The sequence below is a fragment of the Ascaphus truei genome, chromosome 6, assembly GCF_040206685.1.
Source record: "Ascaphus truei isolate aAscTru1 chromosome 6, aAscTru1.hap1, whole genome shotgun sequence".
In the NCBI taxonomy this organism is placed as follows: Eukaryota; Metazoa; Chordata; class Amphibia; order Anura; family Ascaphidae; genus Ascaphus; species Ascaphus truei.
The window spans coordinates 19,120,549-19,144,541 of NC_134488.1; the positions used below are offsets into that span (position 1 = coordinate 19,120,549).

General features: G+C 46.7%; 1 protein-coding gene across 2 annotated transcripts in view; it reads left to right on the forward strand.

The window, feature by feature from the left end:
- The window catches only part of EXOSC10 (exosome component 10), a 32,122-nt gene extending 12,107 nt beyond the window's left edge, over positions 1-20,015 (forward strand). For both annotated transcript variants that reach the window (XM_075603486.1, XM_075603487.1), the window contains exons 11-25: positions 32-188; positions 271-419; positions 928-978; positions 1,791-1,902; positions 2,750-2,797; positions 2,891-2,969; positions 10,269-10,357; positions 10,474-10,569; positions 10,848-10,922; positions 11,034-11,127; positions 12,343-12,416; positions 14,268-14,430; positions 15,168-15,229; positions 18,399-18,475; positions 19,912-20,015. In XM_075603486.1, coding sequence (XP_075459601.1) covers positions 32-188; positions 271-419; positions 928-978; positions 1,791-1,902; positions 2,750-2,797; positions 2,891-2,969; positions 10,269-10,357; positions 10,474-10,569; positions 10,848-10,922; positions 11,034-11,127; positions 12,343-12,416; positions 14,268-14,430; positions 15,168-15,229; positions 18,399-18,475; positions 19,912-19,942 — 1,357 coding nt within the window. In that variant the 3' untranslated portion in view covers positions 19,943-20,015. The remainder of the gene's footprint in view (positions 1-31; positions 189-270; positions 420-927; positions 979-1,790; positions 1,903-2,749; positions 2,798-2,890; positions 2,970-10,268; positions 10,358-10,473; positions 10,570-10,847; positions 10,923-11,033; positions 11,128-12,342; positions 12,417-14,267; positions 14,431-15,167; positions 15,230-18,398; positions 18,476-19,911) is intronic.
- The last annotated feature ends 3,978 nt before the right edge of the window (positions 20,016-23,993 follow it).

Sequence of the window (23,993 nt, forward strand, 5' to 3'; positions counted from 1 at the left end):
AGTCGCCTAATGAGCTGCACCTTATTTACAGACCACTGCCAGAGGAAATGATTCAATACGCCCGAGCAGATACTCACTACCTGCTTTATATCTACGACAAGATGCGGACAGAGCTTCTGAATGCAGGAAACGAGCAGCAGAATCTTCTCCAGTTGGTCTGGCAGAGGAGCAAGGACATCTGTCTGAAGGCAAGTTATTTTTCCCAGCGCCATCTCCAATGCATATATCTCCGGAGACATCTCATAATGTTACTGTTGTATTTCTGCACAGAAATTTGTGAAACCAATCTTCACAGAGGAGTCCTACCAAGACCTCTACCAGAAGCAGAAGAAACCTCTGAACACACAGCAGCTGTCTGCTTTCAGACTTCTCTTTGCCTGGAGAGATAAGATGTCCCGACAGGAGGATGAGAGCACAGGGTGAGGAGACACAGGATTTTCACATGCCATCTCTGTAGAGACCATAGTTCAGGTCCACGGATTATGTATGTATATCTTTACATGGCGCCTTTAATGTACATAGCGCTTCACAGCAGTAATACACGTGACAATCATATAAATAACAAATAATATAAATAACACAATGATATAAAGGGAGAGGATGGCAGAGAGAAAGCGGGGCATGTAGATCAAGAGAGGAAGATAGGGCAAAGTTGTAGTTCCTGACCAGGTTGTCAGGGTCTGCAGCAGGGCTGAGAGAGGAGAGGGAGGAGCGTAATGTGGAATCAAAAGCTGGTAGGCTAATAGAGGGCAGGTCTCTGCAGAAACGAGGGTAGATTATGCTGACAAACAGCACCTGTGGGGAACCAATACTTATTTCGCTGGCTTCTTGACAAACTGGTTGGTGTTGGCGGCTGCTTTTGGCTTGTAGTTTTTGTGTGCACCTATTCTTGATTTAGATCTAATTCTATATCTTATAACTTTTCAGATATGTGCTTCCCAACCACATGATGCTGAAGATAGCAGAGGAGCTACCCAAGTAAGCGTTCTTTAAACATACAAGAGGTGAAGCTTGTTGACTGTTTTAAACCATTCTCTGGCTATACCTATACTCTCTCCACTTCTCTCAGACCCGTCTTCTCTCTGCCTCCTTTGTCACTGCAGCATTTTTATGCCTCTACCTCTTGTTCACATGCAGCACCCTTTCTCTGAAACTCTCTTCCTCTTAACCTCCATCCGGCATCTTCTCTCTCTCACTTCAAAACCCATCTGTGAAGCCACCTGTTCAATGAAGCATTTGCTCACTTAACTACTCTTATACACTGTAACCTGGGGGGGGGGGGGGGGGGCAAGATTTTCTTGGGGGGGGCTTCTGTAACTCCCTTACCTGCTCTCTGCTGGCTCTTCAGCAACGCAGCGTCAAATGACGCAGAGTCCTTGGAGAAGGTGGGTGCAAGCGCTGGGGCTGTGTGTGTGTGTGTGTGTGTGTGTGTGTGTATATGTGTGTATATGTGTGTATATGTGTGTATATGTGTGTATATGTGTGTATATGTGTGTATGTAATATTTATTATTTAATTATTTTATTTATTTTTTGGTAAAGCGCTGCCTACCTGATTGACACTGTCAAAAAAAATTGCATACCTAAATAAACTGTGTTCTTGTGTATAGCTCCCAGAAAGCGTGCCCCTATATCTCAGCTGGGAGCACGCAGAAGTTGGTCAGTTACTTCCTATATCTCAAATAGCAGTGTGTTGCTGCTCCAGGAATCCTCTTTTCAATACACACTGAAACCACAGCTCTGCCACCTGGTTCTCAGTTCTGTGTGTAACGATTCTCGGTGTGTTTTCAGGGAGCCACAGGGAGTAATTGCCTGCTGTAACCCAATCCCTCCTCTTGTGCGACAGCAAATCAACGAATTATATCGCCTCATTCAGCAGGCACGAGAGACCCCCTTGCTGAAGGTATGTCGGGACAGAGGCGGGCACCTACTTTTGTGATCACTACTGCCACCTGTATATTAGAGCGGTTGTGTGCAACTTTTTTTGTTTTTATATAGCAGTGACCCCATGTCTACTATCCACGGTCACGCAAACATTGGAGGATAAACTCTGCGGGGGTGGCTGCTTCTGAATGGAGCCCCGCAGCGTCAGTCTTCTGGCTGAATCTGCAGCAACTAAGTTGCACTACAGCAGCAGCCGCTTGTCCCCATCCCTGTCTCCGTGTTTCTCTCTCTAGCAGAAGCAGCAGTCTCTCCCGCTCCGCTCACTCAGCCTGAGTGATAACGTGGATGCCCGAATGTGGATCTGCCCATATTCGGGCATCTACAACGTCACCCAGGCTGACTGAGCGGAGCGGGAGAGACTGCTGCTAATGCTTCTGTAGAGGAGAGGGAGACACGCTGCTGCATTGCAACTTAGTTGCTGTGGTTTCGGTCAGAAGATGAACACTGTGGTGGTCATTTGCCAACAGCTCCTAAAGGAATTGTGCACCACTGAGTTTGAGCACGTATCACTATAGATGGACACTGACAATCCCTGTTTTTTTTGGGGTGTTCAGGATTCATCCCCAGAAACTCTTCTTTGGGTGCAGACTCCACCTCTTGCCCCTTTACTAGCAGGAGGTGCTGGATAAGCATCTTATTTGTAGTCCTGACACTGTGAGGGTTGTATGCCCATTCCCCAGGATAGTGCGTACTGTACCTATATAGTCACAGGAGCACTTGTTTGTGGGGTGACCGCACATTGCTGGGGTCTGCATGTAGTCCAGAATTACTCCTGTTTCTCATCTCCAAACTTCATCTTCCTACAGTCCGAAATGAGCAGTGCAAAGAAGAAAGGACCCATGCCAAACCCGGAGGTAGGATTTACGGCCCTTTTTTGAGATGCACCACTTAATGACGTCTTACTGCAAACATTGCATATAATATATGTATACTTCTCTCTCACTCAGAGAATGGAGGCTCTGCTTTTTGGACCTCACGATGCATCTTTGTCTCCTGCGGCTGTTAATCACGTCGTTACTGGAGCAGGTAACGAGGGAACAAACGATCCCCTGCACGCTTCACTGCTAGGGAAGCAAGTGTTGGGCATCATTGATTGTAAAAATAATTGGTGTGGTTGAGGCTCTGTGTACAGCAATCAATGACTGGTCAGAATCTCTTACACTCACTCACTCGCACACACTCATTTAGGTGCAGAAATTGCACACACACACACACACACACACACACACACACACACACACACACACACACACACACACACACACACACACACACACACACACACACACACACACACACACACACACACACACACACACACACACACACACACACACACACTCGTTTAGGTGCAGAAATTGCACTGGCACAATGTAGCCAGACTTACTGTTTCCCAGACCGCCATGCTGAAGGCAGCGGCACCGAGACGAGTAGGTTTGTGGCTCGGGAGGATGAACGATGTGAGGCCCTGAAGGGGACCTCGCAGTGCTAATCATTCACTTGATGGGCCATCAAACTGATACTAATCTTTTTAGATGAGCTGCGCAGCTTTCTCCAGCTCCCTTTGCCGTCCCCAGCAGGCATGGATCGGTCTCCGCTCTGTCCTAACCCCCTGGATGACATAGATGCCCGAAATATGGATTTCTACATCGAAGGGTGGTACTATAGGAACATATTCAGGCATCTGTGTCCCCCAGGGAGTTGGGACTGTCCGGATGGCTGCTTCTTGCCTTCAGAGCTGCTGGGGACGGCTGCGCAGCTTATCTCGAAGGTCGGTATCGGTTTCCTGATGGCCTGGGAGGATTAGCGATGTGGGGATCGCGACGCCGAAAACGGCAAGTCTGGCTACATCTGTAAGCGCCATGTGGTTGAACTTCCACTTGCAGGGAGGCGAATGCTTTACAACAGCACTAGTTTTACAAGTTTTTATATGTGCTTTAAACCCATCAGCTCAGGATATAGATATGTGGTGAGTTGGTGCATCACAAAATAAGCTCACAGAAACAAGTCCATTTAAGTGAATCCAAACTTCAGAACAACCGCATAAGTAACAGAGATGTTCATCCCAGGGAGAAAAGGAGACCTAGTGGTGACCACACAGCTACCACATCAAATGGTCCCTATTGAGACATAAGTCACCCATGGGGCATAATCAATAAGCAATCCCACACTAGAGGTAATAATAAAAGGGCTGATGCCCTATACCTGACTGTTAGTTCCAGGTAGGATGAATTCTTCAGCGTGTAGATCAGAAGGTGAAGGAAGGAAGGAGCACAGCTATCCTGCGCTGATAGGAAGGTGAAGGAAGGAGCACAGCTATCCTGCGCTGATAGGAAGGTGAAGGAAGGAGCACAGCTATCCTGCGCTGATAGGAAGGTGAAGGAAGGAGCACAGCTATCCTGCGCTGATAGGAAGGTGAAGGAAGGAGCACAGCCATCCTGCGCTGATGGGAAGGTGAAGGAAGGAGCACAGCTATCCTGCGCTGATAGGAAGGTGAAGGAAGGAGCACAGCTATCCTGCGCTGATAGGAAGGTGAAGGAAGGAGCACAGCTATCCTGCGCTGATAGGAAGGTGAAGGAAGGAGCACAGCTATCCTGCGCTGATAGGAAGGTGAAGGAAGGAGCACAGCTATCCTGCGCTGATAGGAAGGTGAAGGAAGTAAGGAGCACAGCCATCCTGCGCTGATAGGAAGGTGAAGGAAGTAAGGAGCACAGCCATCCGCATACAGAGTGCATGGAATGAAATAGGGCAACTCCAAGTACAATAAAATCGAAGTATTTATTAAATCAGCTTTGCAATGGGGTAGGCGAACGCACCAACGCGTTTCGTCCCGCAGGACTTTCCCAAGGTGTGGGGGAACATACAACAGCATAGTATTTGACAGAAAATATTTCGCGCCAAAAACGGCCCGAAATGACGTCATCACTGTGCGTCCCCAAGTCGGGTTGCTTCATCACTGTGCATCCCAAGCATGAATCGCACCCGTGAGGTGTGGATCAAAACGGGCAGTATGATTGGATAACATGACAGAACATTGAATAAGAGCACTTTAATCAAAACAACATAAACTGACAATGGAAAATAAAGAATTAGAAACTAAATATAAACCAAGAAGGATATATACTGTTAATATAACCACGTGGAACTAGAAATTGTAATTAGAAAAACATATATAGATACATAAACCACACCAAAACCACAAATGGCCATGATCAGAAAATAATAAAAAATAATATATCTCTTAATCATATAAGGTGCATGTTAGGGGTGGTGTACAATATATAAACATATTTCTATCCAGTTCCACAAAGGTATAGAAAAACCCTCTATCCTACATACATAAGGGAGCCATATCAGTGTCTAAATATTAAGGAAAAAACTGGACTGAACTGAAAAATCCAAATGTATCCAGTAATATATTACACAGTAGTTAAACAAATATATAACTATATATGACTATCCCTACAGAGACTGCACGAAAAAGTTAATATTAAGAATAGGTAAAAAATAATAAAAGGAAAAGTAAAGTAAAAATTACCCAATACTAAATCATAATCTAAATCATGGATCACAGATTAAAAATTACCTTAATCAAAACATTTAATATTCATAATAAAATCCCAATTAGCATGGAACAAATCAACTATCCTATTGTGTACATAAAGAGCCTATGAGGTTTGATATAAATGGGCACATTTAACGAAAGTAGAGAATAATTATACAGCTCAACCCCGTTATAGCGCGATCTGCTTATAACGCGGTTTGAGTGGACCCCGAATTTTTTTTTTTAAGGTTTTTTTTTTGTTGCACACACTGCACACACTCACTGCACACTGCACACGCTCACAGCACACTGCACACGCTCACAGCACACTGCACACGCTCACAGCACACTGCACACTGAACACGCACACTGCACACACTCACTGCACACACTCACTGCACACTGCACACACTCACTGCGCACACTCACTGTGCACACTCACTGCGCACACTCACTGCGCACTGCGCACACTCACTGCGCGCACTCTCTGCGCGCACTCTCGGCACACTGCATACACACTGCACACTACACACTGCACACTACACACTGCACACTACACACACACACACACACGTATATGTATCAATTAATATACCGAATGTATAAACACATCAACCCATAATCAAAAAAAAAATCACAAAAAATGGGTAAGATCCCAATCAATGTTCATCCCGTGAGGCACCCTGGTCATCAAAGTGAAGATCCAGAATGCCTCACGTCGATCCAACTGAAGGGTCCTATTCCCACTCCTTGGTGGGGGTGCAATAATCTCAATACCCTGGAATGAAAAATTATTAGGACCCCCTTTTGAACAATCAGAAAAATGTTTCGAGACCGGATGACTGAGATCTCCATTTGATGTCTAAATTGCTCCATCATTCTTATCTTGATTAAGGTAATTTCTAATCTGTGATCCATGATTTAGATTATGAATTAGTATTGGGTAATTTTTACTTTACTTTTCCTTTTGTTTCCTTTTATTATTTTTTACCTATTCTTAATATTAACTTTTTCGTGCAGTCTCTGTAGGGATAGTCATATAGTCATATATAGTTATATATTTGTTTAACTACTGTGTAATATATTACTGGATAAATTAGGATTTGTTTCAGTTCAGTCCAGTTTTTCCTTAATATTTAGACACTGATATGGCTCCGTTATGTATGTAGGATAGAGGGTTTTTCTATACCTTTGTGGAACTGGATAGGAATATGTTTATATATTGTACACCAGCCCTAACATGCACCTTATATGATTAAGAGATATAATATTATTTTTTATTATTTTCTGATCATGGGCGTTTGTGGTTTTGGTGTGGTGTATGTATCTATATATGTTTTTCTAATTACAATTTCTAGTTCCACATGGTTTATATTAACAGTATATATCCTTCTTGGTTTATATTTAGTTTCTAATTCTTTATTTTCCATTGTCAGTTTATGTTGTTTTGATTAAAGTGCTCTTATTCAATGTTCTGTCATGTTATCCAATCACACTGCCGTTTTGATCCACACCTCACTGGTGCGACTCATGCTTGGGATGCACAGTGATGAAGCAACCCGACTTGGGGACGCACAGTGATGACGTCATTTCGGGCTGTTTTTGGCGCGAAATATTTTCTGTCAAATACTATGCTGTTGTATGTTCCCACACACCTTGGGAAAGTCCTGCGGGACGAAACGCATTGGTGCGTTCTCCTACCCCAAGCTGATTTAATAAATACTTCGATTTTATTGTACTTGGAGTTGCCCTATTTCATTCCATGCACTCTGTATGCGGATGGCTGTGCTCCTTACTTCCTTCACCTTCCTATCAGCGCAGGATAGCTGTGCTCCTTACTTCCTTCACCTTCCTATCAGCGCAGGATAGCTGTGCTCCTTACTTCCTTCACCTTCCTATCAGCGCAGGATAGCTGTGCTCCTTACTTCCTTCACCTTCCTATCAGCGCAGGATAGCTGTGCTCCTTACTTCCTTCACCTTCCTATCAGCGCAGGATAGCTGTGCTCCTTCCTTCCTTCCTTCACCTTCCTATCAGCGCAGGATAGCTGTGCTCCTTACTTCCTTCACCTTCCTATCAGCGCAGGATAGCTGTGCTCCTTCCTTCACCTTCCCATCAGCGCAGGATAGCCGTGCTCCTTCCTTCACCTTCCTATCAGCGCAGGATAGCTGTGCTCCTTACTTCCTTCACCTTCCTATCAGCGCAGGATAGCTGTGCTCCTTCCTTCACCTTCCTATCAGCGCAGGATGGCTGTGCTCCTTACTTCCTTCACCTTCCTATCAGCGCAGGATAGCTGTGCTCCTTACTTCACCTTCCTATCAGCGCAGGATAGCTGTGCTCCTTACTTCCTTCACCTTCCCATCAGCGCAGGATAGCTGTGCTCCTTACTTCCTTCACCTTCCTATCAGCGCAGGATAGCTGTGCTCCTTACTTCACCTTCCTATCAGCGCAGGATAGCTGTGCTCCTTACTTCCTTCACCTTCCCATCAGCGCAGGATAGCTGTGCTCCTTACTTCCTTCACCTTCCTATCAGCGCAGGATAGCTGTGCTCCTTACTTCCTTCACCTTCCTATCAGCGCAGGATAGCTGTGCTCCTTCCTTCACCTTCCTATCAGCGCAGGATAGCTGTGCTCCTTCCTTCACCTTCCTATCAGCGCAGGATAGCTGTGCTCCTTACTTCCTTCACCTTCTTATCAGCGCAGGATAGCTGTGCTCCTTCCTTCACCTTCCCATCAGCGCAGGATGGCTGTGCTCCTTACTTCCTTCACCTTCCTATCAGCGCAGGATAGCCGTGCTCCTTACTTCCTTCACCTTCCTATCAGCGCAGGATAGCCGTGCTCCTTACTTCCTTCACCTTCCTATCAGCGCAGGATAGCCGTGCTCCTTACTTCCTTCACCTTCCTATCAGCGCAGGATAGCTGTGCTCCTTCCTTCCTTCACCTTCCTATCAGCGCAGGATAGCTGTGCTCCTTCCTTCACCTTCTTATCAGCGCAGGATAGCTGTGCTCCTTCCTTCACCTTCCCATCAGCGCAGGATGGCTGTGCTCCTTACTTCCTTCACCTTCCTATCAGCGCAGGATAGCCGTGCTCCTTACTTCCTTCACCTTCCTATCAGCGCAGGATAGCTGTGCTCCTTACTTCCTTCACCTTCCTATCAGCGCAGGATAGCTGTGCTCCTTCCTTCACCTTCCTATCAGCGCAGGATGGCTGTGCTCCTTACTTCCTTCACCTTCCTATCAGCGCAGGATAGCTGTGCTCCTTCCTTCACCTTCCTATCAGCGCAGGATAGCTGTGCTCCTTCCTTCCTTCACCTTCCCATCAGCGCAGGATAGCCGTGCTCCTTACTTCCTTCACCTTCCTATCAGCGCAGGATAGCCGTGCTCCTTACTTCCTTCACCTTCCTATCAGCGCAGGATAGCTGTGCTCCTTCCTTCCTTCCTTCACCTTCCCATCAGCGCAGGATAGCCGTGCTCCTTACTTCCTTCACCTTCCTATCAGCGCAGGATAGCCGTGCTCCTTACTTCCTTCACCTTCCTATCAGCGCAGGATAGCTGTGCTCCTTCCTTCACCTTCCTATCAGCGCAGGATAGCTGTGCTCCTTACTTCCTTCACCTTCCTATCAGCGCAGGATAGCTGTGCTCCTTCCTTCACCTTCCCATCAGCGCAGGATGGCTGTGCTCCTTACTTCCTTCACCTTCCTATCAGCGCAGGATAGCTGTGCTCCTTACTTCCTTCACCTTCCTATCAGCGCAGGATAGCTGTGCTCCTTCCTTCACCTTCCTATCAGCGCAGGATAGCTGTGCTCCTTACTTCCTTCACCTTCCTATCAGCGCAGGATAGCTGTGCTCCTTCCTTCACCTTCCCATCAGCGCAGGATGTCTGTATTTTAATTTCTTGTATAAATGTAGCAACGAGACAAAACCATTAAAATAAAAAAAGTGAGGAAGGAAAGATCGAAAAAGATGCAGGAAGTTAGCCGTCTACATCAGTGGTTCCCAACCTTTTTTTGGTGACGGGAACCCTATGTGAAATTCTGAGGAACCCCAACTCTCTCTAATAGCGCGTCTGAGATCAGATGCATTGTAAGGAAGCCCAACCCTCTCTAATAGCGCGTCTGCGATCAGATACATTGTAAGGAACCCCAACCCTCTCTAATAGCGCGTCTGAGATCAGATGCATTGTAAGGAACCCCAACCCTCTCTAATAGCACGTCTGAGATCATATGCATTGTAAGGAACACCAACCCTCTCTAATAGCGAGTCTGAGATCAGATGCATTGTAAGGAACCCCAACCCTCTCTAATAGCGAGTCTGAGATCAGATGCATTGTAAGGAACCCCAACCCTCTCTAATAGCGCGTCTGAGATCATATGCATTGTAAATTCTTGTGTATTTGGTACAATTTTCAAATGACCTGACAATTGCAGAGATGCCAGGGGAACCCAAAGGTTCCCAGGAATTCCTAGTGAAAAACACTGGTCTAAACCATCAGGCGAAGAGCGTGCAGTTTCGGTAGAAGCCGGAAGGATTTGAAATTCATTTTCAATGCGCTTCAGCATTCCAGTATCCTCAAAGATGCCATAAATACAAGATTGCTGCCGCCTGGCGCCCGACATGTCAGTTTATGCTGCGCTGGCGTATTACTATATTTCTGAACATTTTGAGGTTCGTTCTTAAAATGAGTGTCTAGCCTTATGGAAAGGGAATTGGTAAGGGAAGGGGTTTAATGGGGTGCAGACATACAAGATCTCTTGTAATGTAGCATCTGATCCATCTCTCTTCAGGCTTGCAGATGTCAGAAGGGAGCCTGTTTTCCGATGAAGAGATGAGCCCTACCGGCATACTCGCCAGAGCCACCATCACTATATTCGGTGTGCGTATACTACTCTTAATGTTTCTGTGCCTACGGGTTGTTCGGCTCTGAAAGGCGATTTTCCGTTTCGTCATTGAATTTGAACCATGCGTTGTGCTGACTTTCTTTGCCCTCAGGACTCCGAAGATGAAAGTGAAGAGGTAAAGAGCGTCTCCGTGTCTCGGCAGAAGGCGAGAAGTATATTGGAGTCCTTTGAGAACCCATTCAGAATGGTAAGACTTGTGACACGTGGGATAGAGCAGCAGTGTTCAAGACACACCCAACAGGTCAGGTTTGAAGGATTTCCCAGCTTCAGCACAGGTGGCGCAATCGGAAGCTCTGATTGAGCCATCTGTGCTGAAGCTGGGATATCCTTAAAATCTGACCCTGTTGGGGCGTTTTGAGGACTGGAGTTGAGCACCCCTGGGATACAAGATGCAGAGCCCCTTGCTTCTCACAGTGATTATGTATCTGTGTAGTGTTTCCTACTAATTCTGCTTGTCTCGCCTAGTTTCTGCCGTCGGAGGATCACGGTGCTCATGTCTCGCAGGCAGCAAAGTTGGACCCCTCTACCAAAATGTTTGAAGTACGTAACATTTCCGATAATGTTTTGTTGTTTATTAGCGGTCATTAGCTGCTCGGTCTCCTGCCAAGTGACCACACAGGCTGTACGTCTGTCTCTCTCTCTCCTATATAGATCAGTAACCGGTGGAAGCTGGTGAGTCTGGCACAGCAGGAAAGAGAGGCGAAAGCCAAGGAAGAAGCCAGACTAAAGAAACGGGAAGACAGAGGTGACCACCATTGTATTATGCAGTCAGCTGACTGGAGGAGGGGCTGCGTACTCTTAGGCTGAGAGCAGTCGGCACGATTGCGCTCGCACGACGAGCACAAATTGCATAATGCCTCTGAGCCCGCGCTGTGTGTGTGTGTACGACAGTGCGATGGCGCGACCGCGTCTTGAAAAGACAATGTTTGTTTTTTCAAGCTCGGCTGCATGACATCCACGACACATGAGCGGTTCAGCCAATGAGGGCGAACCAGCTTTGTGCCGCGTGTGCGACACCTCCCCACCGTCTCCCCAATCGCCGGCAGCGCATTCGCTGAGGCTGCAGGTCAGTCGCGTGCACGTAGTATAATCTTAGCCATAGACCTGTTTCAGTGTTAAAAAGGTATTATTTTTACATTGGATTGAAGCAGGGGGTCTCCAGAGCTGAGCCCTATCCATTTCAGCTCCGGGGACCCCTTGCTTTTGGAGATGCCTCCGTAGGTGGTGCTGGTAGCCGCTCCGCTCGGCAACCTGAGTTAATGTAGCAGCCGAGTTTCCAAGCTCCAGCGCCCTGCAGGCCAATAGGAAGCCGTGATGTCAGCAGGTTCTGCTTCCTCTTGGGCTGCGTGACGCGAGAACTTTAGGCTAGGTCCCCAGTACATGCTGCAGCGCGCGCTGCAGGAACAAGAACCGCCCCTCAATGGGGTCGGGCTCACTAGCTGCCTTCGTGCGCAATTTGCCACCGCTTTGTATGATGAGATTTTCAGAAGACAAGACAATTGTGTTTACAACTAGCGACCGTGTCACGTGGGTCCGTGACCACCAATGATAGCGCAGAGTTTCTCAAGCCAATCATAGAGAAGGAAATAGCAGCCAATCAGAGCGCCGTAGAAGATATTACGTCCTGACCACGCCCCCTTGACGCACGTCCAGTCGCAGAGGTTCATTGAGCGGTGAGACCGCAGATGGCGGCTTTCACACGTGCACGCGTCTCCCCCTCCCCCCCCCCCCCCGCCAGGCGCGCGTGCAACAGTGAGTACTGGGGCCGCAGCCTTAAACTGTAGCGAGCTAGAGCGTGTACCGTCACACCCTACGGAGGTAAGTATCTCCAGAGCGGAAATTCACGGGGGCTCACCTCTGGATACCCCCTTGCTTGAACCCCTGTTAAAATGGCATGCAATACTCCTTGAATGAGTTACAGGCACTTTCATTCATCTGTATCATTTACATTGTGTTCCAGCCGCCAGAGAAAAAGCCAAACAGGATCTTAAAGCTACAACAGAAGGTTTGAAGTCTGTTCGTGAACAAGCAAAGGTGAGTTTGTTGTCGGTCTGCTCCATCCAGGCAGTTTATTCAGTGACATTGACTAATGATACTGAAGATCTATATACACCCTTCCAGCTCTTTAAAGCAAATTACCCTTGGGTTAATAGTGACGTAAAATAATGGCCGCCATTGCAGGTTCCTCCATGCTAATTTTCCATGAGGATGTCCTTGCTACGTTCTGAGTACTGAGTTGTGTTAGCACGGAAGAGGGCATTGGTTTCCTAGTAAAAATAAATATTATGGCGTTTTGTGCATTTAGGATTTGTATTGCCACCTGGAATTACCTCTGTGCCTCTCTCTTTAAAAAGATCAAATCTGGAATGTTGTATTCACATCAAACTGTGCAAAACATAGATTGTCTACAATGTGTTCATTTCAACTGCGCTTTTTGCTTCTTTTGCCATATGCTCCTTAGGAAATGACAAGATAGACATTTTATGGATGCCTATGTATGTATGGCACACACAAACTGCAGTGTAGTAATTTTATTATAAACCTGCTAATGGTAAAAGGAAAAAATGCACCGTTTATTTGCACATCTTGTGTATTTGCTCATCTGAGACAGCGGAAGTCCTGTTCCAGGATCACACTCCCTTGGTGTCGCAGGAGAGAGCAGCCACTCGCTTGCAGCGTCCCGAGCCTGTTCAGTGCATGAGGAGACCGGTTAGGGATGCACTCCTGTGAGCACGTGACTTGTGTATGTGACACGGCATATACACAGCTATCCAGCTGACTCGCTTCTCTCCTCGCAGGGTCCCTAAGATGTGTTATCTCCCCTCAATGCGTCACTATATATCTATCTTAAATTGCTGCCACCACCACAGATAGTTTTAAGTGAATAGTGGCAGAGTATTTGGCCCCTGTTTACAAAGAAAAATCTAACTCTCTCAAACAAATGGATTGTAGCAAAATGCACCCGAAAATGCAGTGAATCGCTTCAAAAACGTTCATTTAGAGCCCCAAACCCTGCTTAAGTTTTAGATTTCATATGCAAAAGTACAGTGCTTAATTACAAAAAGTTGCACGAAACATACAGTATAATATATGCAGACGGTTTCATAAAATTAATGGTATCAAATAAGCAGAATCTATATACGTTGCCACATAACCAAATCAGATTTGTACAAGAGGTCATGGATTGGAATATAAGCGTCTTCACGAGTCTCGTTGGCATGGAACACTCCTCTGCAGTATGTGTATAATGGATTAGGACAGGCTTTTAGACCTGTCGAATGTCAGGCTTAAGCTGGGGAAAATTACAAGTAACTCCTCCCGGTCTATGGTATTTGGTGGAGGCCATTGCGCCACGACCAAATGGCCACTGGCGCTTTGCCGCAACTCAGTCCGCTGCCGGCCGCTATGGTAAGGAAACCCCCTACCCTGAGCTCTTACCATAAAACTCCCCTAATCAGTAATAAAAGTTACCCTTAGAAGCGGCCGGCGGCGGTGATTCCAGCGGTGAATCGAATGCGGCATAGGGTCCTTCTGGCGACACGGCAGAGACCAAAATATCCCATTCCGCCGCCTCCTGCTCAGTATACCCAGATCTTTCTCGTTCGATGTTGCCGTTACACAATCCCGGTGTCGCAACAAATAAGTGTGTAAGAAACATTTAGAAATGGTCTCGTTGCCCTGCAAGATGCCACATGTCCTCTGGCATCAAACGGTGAATGTGGACACCAAGAGTGGTGCTTCAACACAGGTGGATCAGTGCTTCTGACTGAGACACTGAGCCACCTGTGCTGAAGCAGGGATATCTCTAATACCTAGCCTGTTGGTTGCGCTGGCCACCCCTGGTGTAGACGAGTCAGGAATAATGAGTGATTTTGCGATTTGCAGCAGGAAGAGGCGGCTAAGAAGCGGGAACACGTTGTTGGTGAGCCAGAATCTGAGACCATAAAACCAGAGAAAAAGCGCAGCAAACGCACTGAAGAGACGAAGGAACTCCAAACGCCATTCACTGCCTTTGATTACAGCAAGTCTGACCTGAAGGTGTTTGCAGGTGAGATCAAGACAATGAACCTACGCTAGTCATCTATTCCTGGCCACAGGTAACAGTGCATTGTAATGATTGCTGTCTCCCTTGCCAGCTTAGGCAGTTCTGTAAAAGACAGACCTATTCTGTAGCGCATGGCTGCACTGTGATGTGTTTGGGGTAGTCCTGCCTAAGACGTGTGTGTTTAATAATTTGTAGAGCTGCCCCTTTAATAATCTTTCTCGTTAAAGCTGCAGTTCAGTCTTTTTTTTAAATTTTTTTTTTATTTTTTCACTTTAATAGTTTCATGTGGGCAATCTCTAATTACCTAAAGAACTGTATAGCTGCCGGTCAATCCGTTCTCCATGTATTGATAGGCGAAATTTGGTGACATCATTAGTGAAGGGATCTGTTTATATTCTGCTTGTCTGTCAGTGGAAGCTCATGAATATTCATGAGCACTCCTGCACTGACATATGCTAGAGGGAGGGCGGAGCTCACAAAGGGGTGTGCCAGGGCTTGTGACAGGACATGAAGGGGCAGTGCCTTAGCAAATGGCTGTTAAAATAGAATACAAGAAAATTGGTCTTTGAAAGTTGTTTTTTTTAAAACAGAAAATGCTAAAAGTATTTTTTCTTCCTACAGAACTGATTTATTAAAAAAAAACCCACACATGCAGGATACTGACTGAACTGCAGCTTTAAGGGAGAATTACGGTTGTAAAATATCTGGTCTATACTGCAATATCATTATTTTGTTCACAGGTAGCAGTAATGTCAAGAATTCGTCACAGTTTGACCCAAATAGGCCGACACAACCGGGGAAGGTAAGTGACGGTACTGACTGGATCTTTCAGACCTGGGTCTTAACACTTGGAATTTCATTCACAGAATAAACCAGCCAGGAGCCCATATCTTTCAGTACTAGTGTTATAACCAGGACCCCACACTGGCTTCATACTGCGGATCAGTCAATTAGCACAGCAGGAAGCCCTCTCCCCAATGCAGAAAATGTCTGTCACAAGCACATTGTTACATCTACATATAATCTCCAAGAACTACGCTCTCATATTGCTACTTATTCCCTAGTGCCACTCCAACTCCACCACCAAATAAATACATCGTTATTTGCCTAATTTTGCTGAGCATAATACAAGAAATAAAAATATAGGGCGGAGTGCGGTAATAAGTACAGTCTTCCACAAATATTAGGCCAGCGGTGTGCAAAGTGGGGGGGGGGGGGCGCGGGAGAATTTCCAGGGGGGGCGCGGCGGCTACAGGGGGACCGCGCGGGACCTCTGCAGCTTCTCTTACCTGATCTTTGGTCAAATGTCGCCATGGTAACCGGCGGCAAATTATGCCACAGGGTCATGGCACGTTGCCATGGTAACGTGACGTCACATGACCCCGTGATGTCATTTGACGGCGGAGGCGCGCAAGTTAAAAACTTTGCGCACCCCTGTATTAGGCCAATCCTTTTCCTTGCTGCACACTCCTTAAGATCATTTTAATATAGTGTCACTGAAGCATCATAGGGGTAGGTATATTGGCTCATCTGCTTTAGGCTGCGCTTATAGTGCCGGTTCGCGGCAAAACAAATGTATTGCTGCCGTTGCGTGCGCTTATAGTAAGCGCGACGCTGGCAGCGCGAATTCTTGAAGCCGGTCAAATTAGATTTTTCAGAGGCTGTTGCCACATGTGACGGCCTTTGAACCAATCAAAGACCTGGTCGCCCGAAAGCAAAATACAACTATTGCTAGTGGCAACGGGTGACGTCACCCCTCCGCGTCGCCGTCGTGCGCACTATAAGCGCGGCCTTACATAGCGTTTCCTTGGAGGTGTCGCCGCCCTTCAGGACAGAGCCCCTGACAATTTTCCAATTAGTACAGGTATATTACACATCAGTGTCAGTCTGCACATCACCTTCCAAGAGTATGTGAATGTATAAGGCTGCGCTTATACTGCCGGCGACGCGACGTCGCATCAAAACAAATGCATTGTCGCAGTCGCCGGCGCTTATAGTGCAGGCGACGGAGCGTCAGTGCTACTAAAAATCTGGTAGTCTCTGTTATTTGATTCTCTTTTGTTTTTTTTCTCTCTTGGAGACATTCTCCACCTTGCGGCCAATCAGGAGCTTCTCCGTCCCTCTGCCTTCCCCCTTTATGACGTCGCTGGCCTTTTAGCCAGCGACGTCGCCTGAATTTGAAATGTAACTATCGCAATGGCGACGGGTGACGTCAGCCGGCACTATAAGTGCGGCCCTTACGGCTGACAGAAATACATTTAAGTTTTATTATATTCACACCAGGGAATTTGTGCACCCACAGTTTAGCTCTATAGTAAGGTAACTATGATACTGGCTTTGACCAGCTATTAATTGCACTACTCGCAAAAGCATGTGCTTTATTTAACCCTTTCAGGACTTTCTCGCATTTTTTACAAGTCCATGGGACAATAATGACATATGTTCAGTGTACTGGTAAGGGATATGACTCCCTAATGGGTGCTCTAGTGCCTGACAAAAATGCCTGTGGAATATAAATGCAAATGAATCCTCTAATGAGGGGTAAGAGAACAGACAAAATCGCCCTTTTATACTCTACGGTAGTGCGTCTTCCAGCCTATCTTATATGTGGTGTGAGTAACCCCTAGGCATCGTATACATATGTGACGGAGCTCCAATAACCAGGAACATAAACCACTGACCTTTAACAGTCTTGGACATCAATCTTCCCCGGCGATCCCTCTCGCGGTGGGTCTTGACTGTCCCGTGGCTGCGTTGTATACTGGTGACGAAACGCCACACCGGCTAGAACAAGACAACACGCCGCTTATATTCTTCCTTAACACATACTCTCACCGCAGGGACTTGCTTTTCTCCGGGGTGCGTTAGGAGGGGCTCCTGTTCCGATGCGTGCTTCAGTCCCGGAGGGGATATAGATGCGGAAATGAGCACAGCTTTTTTTTCTTTCTGCATATATTCAGTGTAGGTACCTGCACATTTGGTTATGCCTCGACATTGGCTGCAGGCTTATACTGCTTTGGCATTTGACATCACTATTTTATTTTAGCCTAATTGGTAGGAGCCCAGGAATCGTTCTTTTTGTTTTTCTAAATAAAAAATATCACTTGTGAGCGCCTTGGCATGTCTGACTGGTCTGCAAACCCTGCTTTTCCTCATTATCTCTAAGGCTACGGCCGCAGTGTTGTCTGCTGCACACGCGCCGGTCTGGCGGTGTGTGCAGCTGTGTAAACCGCCATCTCCAGTCTGTGGCTGAGCTGCAGGAGATTGCGAGGGGGGGCGTGTGGGGGCGCGGCCATAACGTTACCCAGCTGGTTCGCCCTCATTGGCTGAACTGCCGGGGGGGGGGTGGGGAGGGGGTGAGGGAAGGGGGCGCATGTCCGGGAAGGCATCTGTAACATCATGTAGACCAGCGGTGCGCAATCTGTGGGGCGCGACCCCCAGGGGGGGCGCGAGACTGCCGACGGGGGGCGCGGGGTTTACAGAGGCCCCGCGCGCTTCCCGAAGGCACTTAAATTAAGTGCCGGGGGAGCTGCAGGGCCTCTGTAAACCATACTTACCCGTGGCTCCGGCGGCTTCCTCCCGGCGTCGCCATGGCAACGCGGCGTCAAAATGACGCTGCGAGGTCATGTGACGTCATTACGCCGGTGCGAGGGTAAGTTGGGGTTGGGGGGGGCGCGGGAGTGAGAGGACAGCCGGCAGGGGGGCGCAGGGAAAAAAGTTTGCGCCCCCCTGATGTAGACCATGGGGTGGCCAATTCCAGTCCTCGAGCTACCAACAGGCCAGGTTTTCAGGATAGACCAGCTTCAGCATAGGTGGCTCAATATCTGACCATCTGTGCTGATGCAGGGATATCCTGACCTGTTTGTAGGTAGCTCTTGAGGACGGGAGTTGGCTACCCCTGATTTAGACCAATGCTCCATGTATCACTCTCCATCCAGTCATACCTCCTGTAACCTGTCTCCTTAATGCAGAAAAATGCTTCAGGCAGGAAATCTCACCAGGCAATGGGAAACAAGAGCATGTCCTACCTGGCAGGGAAATCAGACCGGTAAGTGCACAGGTGGTTCTCTCTCTCCCCCCCCCCCCCCTCCCACTTAACTCTTGCATTGCTTGCTGGAAAGGACTTGCCACACATTGCTTTTGTGTAAGCGTGCAAGAAGGACAAGCAAGAAATAAGCCTCAGTGATAAACTTCAAAATGTTTTGTTGACGTTCATACACTATTTTTTTTTTGTAAATCAGGATTCATTTTAGCTACGATTACACTAAGTGGCACAGGCATGAGGTGCTGGTACAGGTTATCGTATCCACTCCAGCATGAATTCCCAATCAAGTCCAGGGGATTTAATGCTGGAACGGAATGTGCTGATTGATTCACGTTTTATTGGGAACATTGCATGCAACTATTGCTGTGAAATATAACTTTCAGCTCATTTTTGTTTTACCCTGGAGCAGATTGGCGTCCGTGGACCTCTCCCCTTTTTTTTCTCCTCGGTGCTCCTGTTAAAGCAGCTCCGTTTTTCCGTGTTTCCGTGTTTCCGTGTTTCGAGAAAATACTTGTAGCATTTAAAAAAATAAATAAAAAAATTACATTTTTAATGTTTCTAATGTAGGAAGCATTTCCAAAGTGACAGCCCCTTCCCCTTCTGATAGGCTCTGGCTCTTGAGCCCCGCCCTCTCTCTAGCAGTGCACCAATTGTATCTAGTAACTGCCCAGTCAATCATATTCCAGGGCTACATTGCCCACAATGCTGTGCAAGAACTGAATTAAATAACCCGGAACAAGCGATCGATTACAGGAGAACGGATCAATCTGCAGCTTAGCTAATCACTTGTCGGTGTGCAGATTGTATTGCGGCACATATTGAATGTTTTTCTTTTTGTTTTTTTGTTTTTACGGCAGCTTTAACTGCAGGTTTAACCATTGGCACAGAATATGCAACTGGGATAAAAAATGGCTACTGGGCCAGCTAATAGAAAGCCACCGCATCAAGTGGATGCTGCAACTTAATAGTGGTGACACCATTGCCATACTAGCAGGGGATTGCGGGGGGTGCTTAGTCCAAAACAATCAAATGTCCCAGTTCAGGGAACATAAAAAAAACTTGAGTATTGCTACTTTAAATGGTCATCGTTTTGAGAACGTCAGTGTGATTGTGCAATTCCACATTTTAACTGGGGAATTCTCCAAAGCTGAACCACCTATCCGCGCCAAGGACACCCCCAATGCCGCACGTTCCGGAGATAATGACAGGTTTATTTGTCAATGTTGTTCTCCCCTTAAGGGAAAGAACAATGGCTGCCAAATCTTGCAGATCTCATGGGCCAATAGGAACCCGCAACATCATCGGCTGGATGACATTGCTGCATCCTATTGGCCGTCCGTTTAAACGTCTGGGAAGTAACACCAGCAACTGAACCAGTGTCTGAGTAGTGTGTGTGTCACAGACTACTAAAGACCTTTTTATTATGTTTCTCTTTTCAGGGGCTTCAGACATAGTTGGCCGAAGAGATAAATACTGCACCCTCTGCAGAACTGAATCATGCTACCACTGTTGTGTTTTTTAAATTAAACTTTTAATGTACAAAGCCTTGTCTCCTTGTTTTACCCTCCCTCAGTCCCCTGTAAGCTTCTTCAGAACCTCTCCCTTCATTTCATACTGGAATCCGCAGATGTCACCTGCCCTTTATTATGTTAATAAAAACACAAGTGTACAGTTGACATTTAATAGGAAGCAAATTCTTTACTTGGAATCTTCTCTCCAGCAAATGACGTGCAGCGAGGTTCTAGAACATTGTGGCTGCAGATTATACAAGCCGTGTCGTCAGGAGGTGCTGAGAGATTTGTGATGCTCTACTTCTACTAGACATGGCTGCCTTTAGTGAACCGTATTTCCATTTATTTTGTGCGATCTTTTAACAAGTCCTAACAAACCTAACACTATTGCAAATACTTTAAATCGGTAATCCTCACCTTCTCTCTCTATATAAGGCTATATCACTTTAGCGCCTAACATTTTAGTATCTTGCTCCCAGTGCAGCTTTTTGTTTTATGTTTTTGGTGTTTGTTGTTGTAGTTTGAACTTATTTTTTTTATTGTCAATCACAGGTTCTGGGGAGAGCTTCATTTTAACCTCCCGGATAGTCCCATACAATATCTCCTAAACCAGGGGTAGCCAACTCTCAGTCCTCAAGAGGCTCTACCAGGTCAGGTTTTAAGGATATCCCTGCTATAGCACATGTGACTCAGTCAATGACAGCCACCTGTGCTGAAGCAGAGATATCCTTAAAACCTGACCTGGTTAGTGGCTCTTGAGGACTGGAGTTGGCCACTCCTGGAGTAGTGCATCATACATACAACTTTTAGTTTTATGATAAATTGTTTACAAAGATTTTTTAACACAGTTTAGAAGCAATTATGTAGACATTTCTAATGTGGATATTTTGATGAATCCTTGTAATTCGCACTATGCCAAAAAATCTTTTGAAAAGGTAGTGGCGTATTTGGTCTTGAATGCGCGAGCTTGTAGGTTAGGGTCCTACCAAAGCCTCTTCTGTTCCATGTGGTCTTTGGCAAATGATTTAATCTCCATGTTGCCGCCACAGTATATACAATTCTTAAGGAGCCTCCATGTCCAGACTTTGCAGGACGCGCACACCGAGTAGCTGACGTGTAGAAGGGAAGGGGTGCGGGTGATGGGCGCTTGTGCTTTTTGTGGGTTGAGTAAGGTATGGGCTGTAAGTACGAGAAGGGGTTAAGGAGGGTGGTATTTGAATGTATGGGGTAGTGTGTTGCAAAGAAGGATATAAATGTGGAGTGTGTGAGTAAAAGGGGTGTGTGCTTATGAAGAGGAGGATGAGGAAGGGGGGTGGCCAGAGATTCTGAAAAATCCTTCAGGGGTTCCTGTGCTCAAACGTTTGAGAGCCACTGTTCCAGAGAAATGACACTTATTAATATTGTTTATTTATAAAGCACCAACATATCCTGCACTAAAAGCTAGTGCTAAGCGCCAATTATACCAAATATAGATGTACAGATAAATAAAATATAACAATAAACAAGTGCCAAACATTTAAAGTGCACACAATTGATGCAAATCGGTGTATGGCAACTGTGATTAGTCCCTAAGCTGCCTTTTTAAAGGCATCTGATCTTCTTGGGATACCAGAATAAAAGACTAATGGAAAAATGACTTATGGAATGGCCTTCCCCTCAATATCAGGCTAGCACCCTCTCTAGCCACTTTTAAGACCCACCTTGACACACTTGCTTGAAGCATATGAGTAGCACCGTGGCTAATACTATACACACAAAGCTTAGCCCTCTGCAGATGCATTTACCAGAATGCCCTCCTACGGTCTCTGTACGTTCTTCCTACCAACCAATTACATTGTAAGTTCTTCGGGGCAGGGACTCCTCTTCCGAAATCTTACTTTTACGTCTGAAGCGCATATTCCCATGATCTGTTATTTATATGATTACCCCGTGTATTACTACTGTGAAGCGCGTTGTACATTAATGGCGCTATATAAATAAAGACATACATGGTGCTTATATACACCCCCCCCCCCATATCCTTGTCCTATAGACAGATGCTTATTCCATAGATATCCAATAGAACAATTTTACCAGGAATCACGCTGGCAACAAGAGACCACACTTAGTAATCCAAAATTATGTATTAAAACATACCGGCCCCGCAACTGACATTTCGGTCCACTGAGAGGGACCTTCTTCCAGGTAATGCAGGTAGTGTGTGTGTTACACATTGGGTGGATCAGAAGGATATGATCATTGAAAATTTGATGCTTGTAAAGGTGATCAAAGGAGATATCATCGCAAATCTATAATATTGGGGGACTCGCTGGTGCGAATAGAAATGGACTTGGAAGTAGCAGTATAAAAGTATTTTAATATAAAAGATAAAAATAAAAATTTTCACTGTCAAAAATCAAAGAACAAGACTTGAATGCCAAAAGTCCCTAATTAAATGCCGGGGGGGTCGCGTGAGGCCTCTGCAGCTCACTTACCGGGATTAAGACTTGCTCTACGCGTCGACTATGGCAATGCGGCGTCAAATGACGCCGTGGTGCCATGCGGAATGACATCACACGTCTGTCTCCATGGCAACGGGGTCATGTGACCCTGCAGCATCATTTTACACCGCCAAACACGTTAAGGGAGGGGGGGGGGCGGCGCAGCTCCAAAAGTGTGTGCTCCCCTGATCTAGAGGGAATGTTGAAACAAAGAGGTTAAAGTGGCTGCTTCTAATTGGATGGAGTTTGGCCACCCTGCTGCTCCCCACAGGCTTGGGGGGAGGGGTGTAAGGGTGGTGCTACATGGGCTTCCTTAGAAAAGGGAGTTTTTAAATGTCTGAAAGCAGGGGGAGAGTGATGGTGAGTGGTAGGAAATTTCAGAGAGGGGGGGCAGCACGGGAGGTCTTGTAGGAGGGAGTGAGGAGAGGGCTTTAGGGGTATAGTTGGAGACGAGGTCTGAGCTATAAGGGGGTAGACTGTGTCGTTGAGCGCTTTGTAAGGCCCGTAATATAGCGCGCGTGGCAGTTATAGGTGGCCGTGGCTGTGTATGCTAGGGCAGTGAGTGTGGAGGCGGGCGATAGCGGGGAAGACTCCAAAAAGTAAGTAATCGCGCCGCTACCGCAATGGTGACTCGGCTATCTGGGGCTGGGGCGGGTACTCTGGCCTAGTGCATTGGTCAGTGACCCCTGCACATCTGCCTCCCATCCCGAGTGACTTCCTTCCTGTAAGCCTGCTAATATCCCCAACTAGATCCTCCCCAAAACAGGAGGATTCCTAAGCACTATTGGCTAAGCTAAAGCACCTGACTGCTTGCAGCTATGCCTCCTGGGAACTGTAGTTCCCAAGGAGGCGCTTGCCTATGGAGACCGCGTGGGCGCCTCCCTAATGGCCGCCTACTCTCTTCTCCCTGTGCCTGTGCATACATGTAATGGCCGCCGCATCGCCCTATCTGCGCATGCGTGAGCTGGTTTTGGCCCTGCGTTACGGAGGGCTTCTGCTGCTCCCTTTAAATAATGGCTGCCGCATCGCGTATGCGCACGCGTGAGCCTCCACGCACGCGCGAACACAGCAAAGATGGCGGCGCCCTGCCGCCGCCGGGAGCCCCCGGCGACACTCGTCCCCGCAGCAGCCCCCACCCTGGTGGAGGTAAGGGAGAGGGACCGGGGAGCCAGAGGGGACCTGGCTACACAAAAAAAAAAAAAGGAAGGCAATATACTCATCAGTTATAAATGACGTTACATATGTGCATGAAAAAATGGATGATCCAGGGCACTACGAACTTTTAAAAAATTATTTATTCGATCATTAAACAAAACGTTGAAACGCTGTGTTTAATGATCGAATAAATCATTTTTGAGAATGCCGTAGTGCCCTGGATCATCCATTGTTTCATGTAGCTTTTGGATCTTTTTTTTTAGACAGGTATCCACTGAACCAGGAGCACTGGTTATTAGATTGTAAGCTCCTCGGGGCAGGGACTCCTCTTCCTTAATGTTATGTTTATGTCTAAAGCACTTATTCCCATGATCT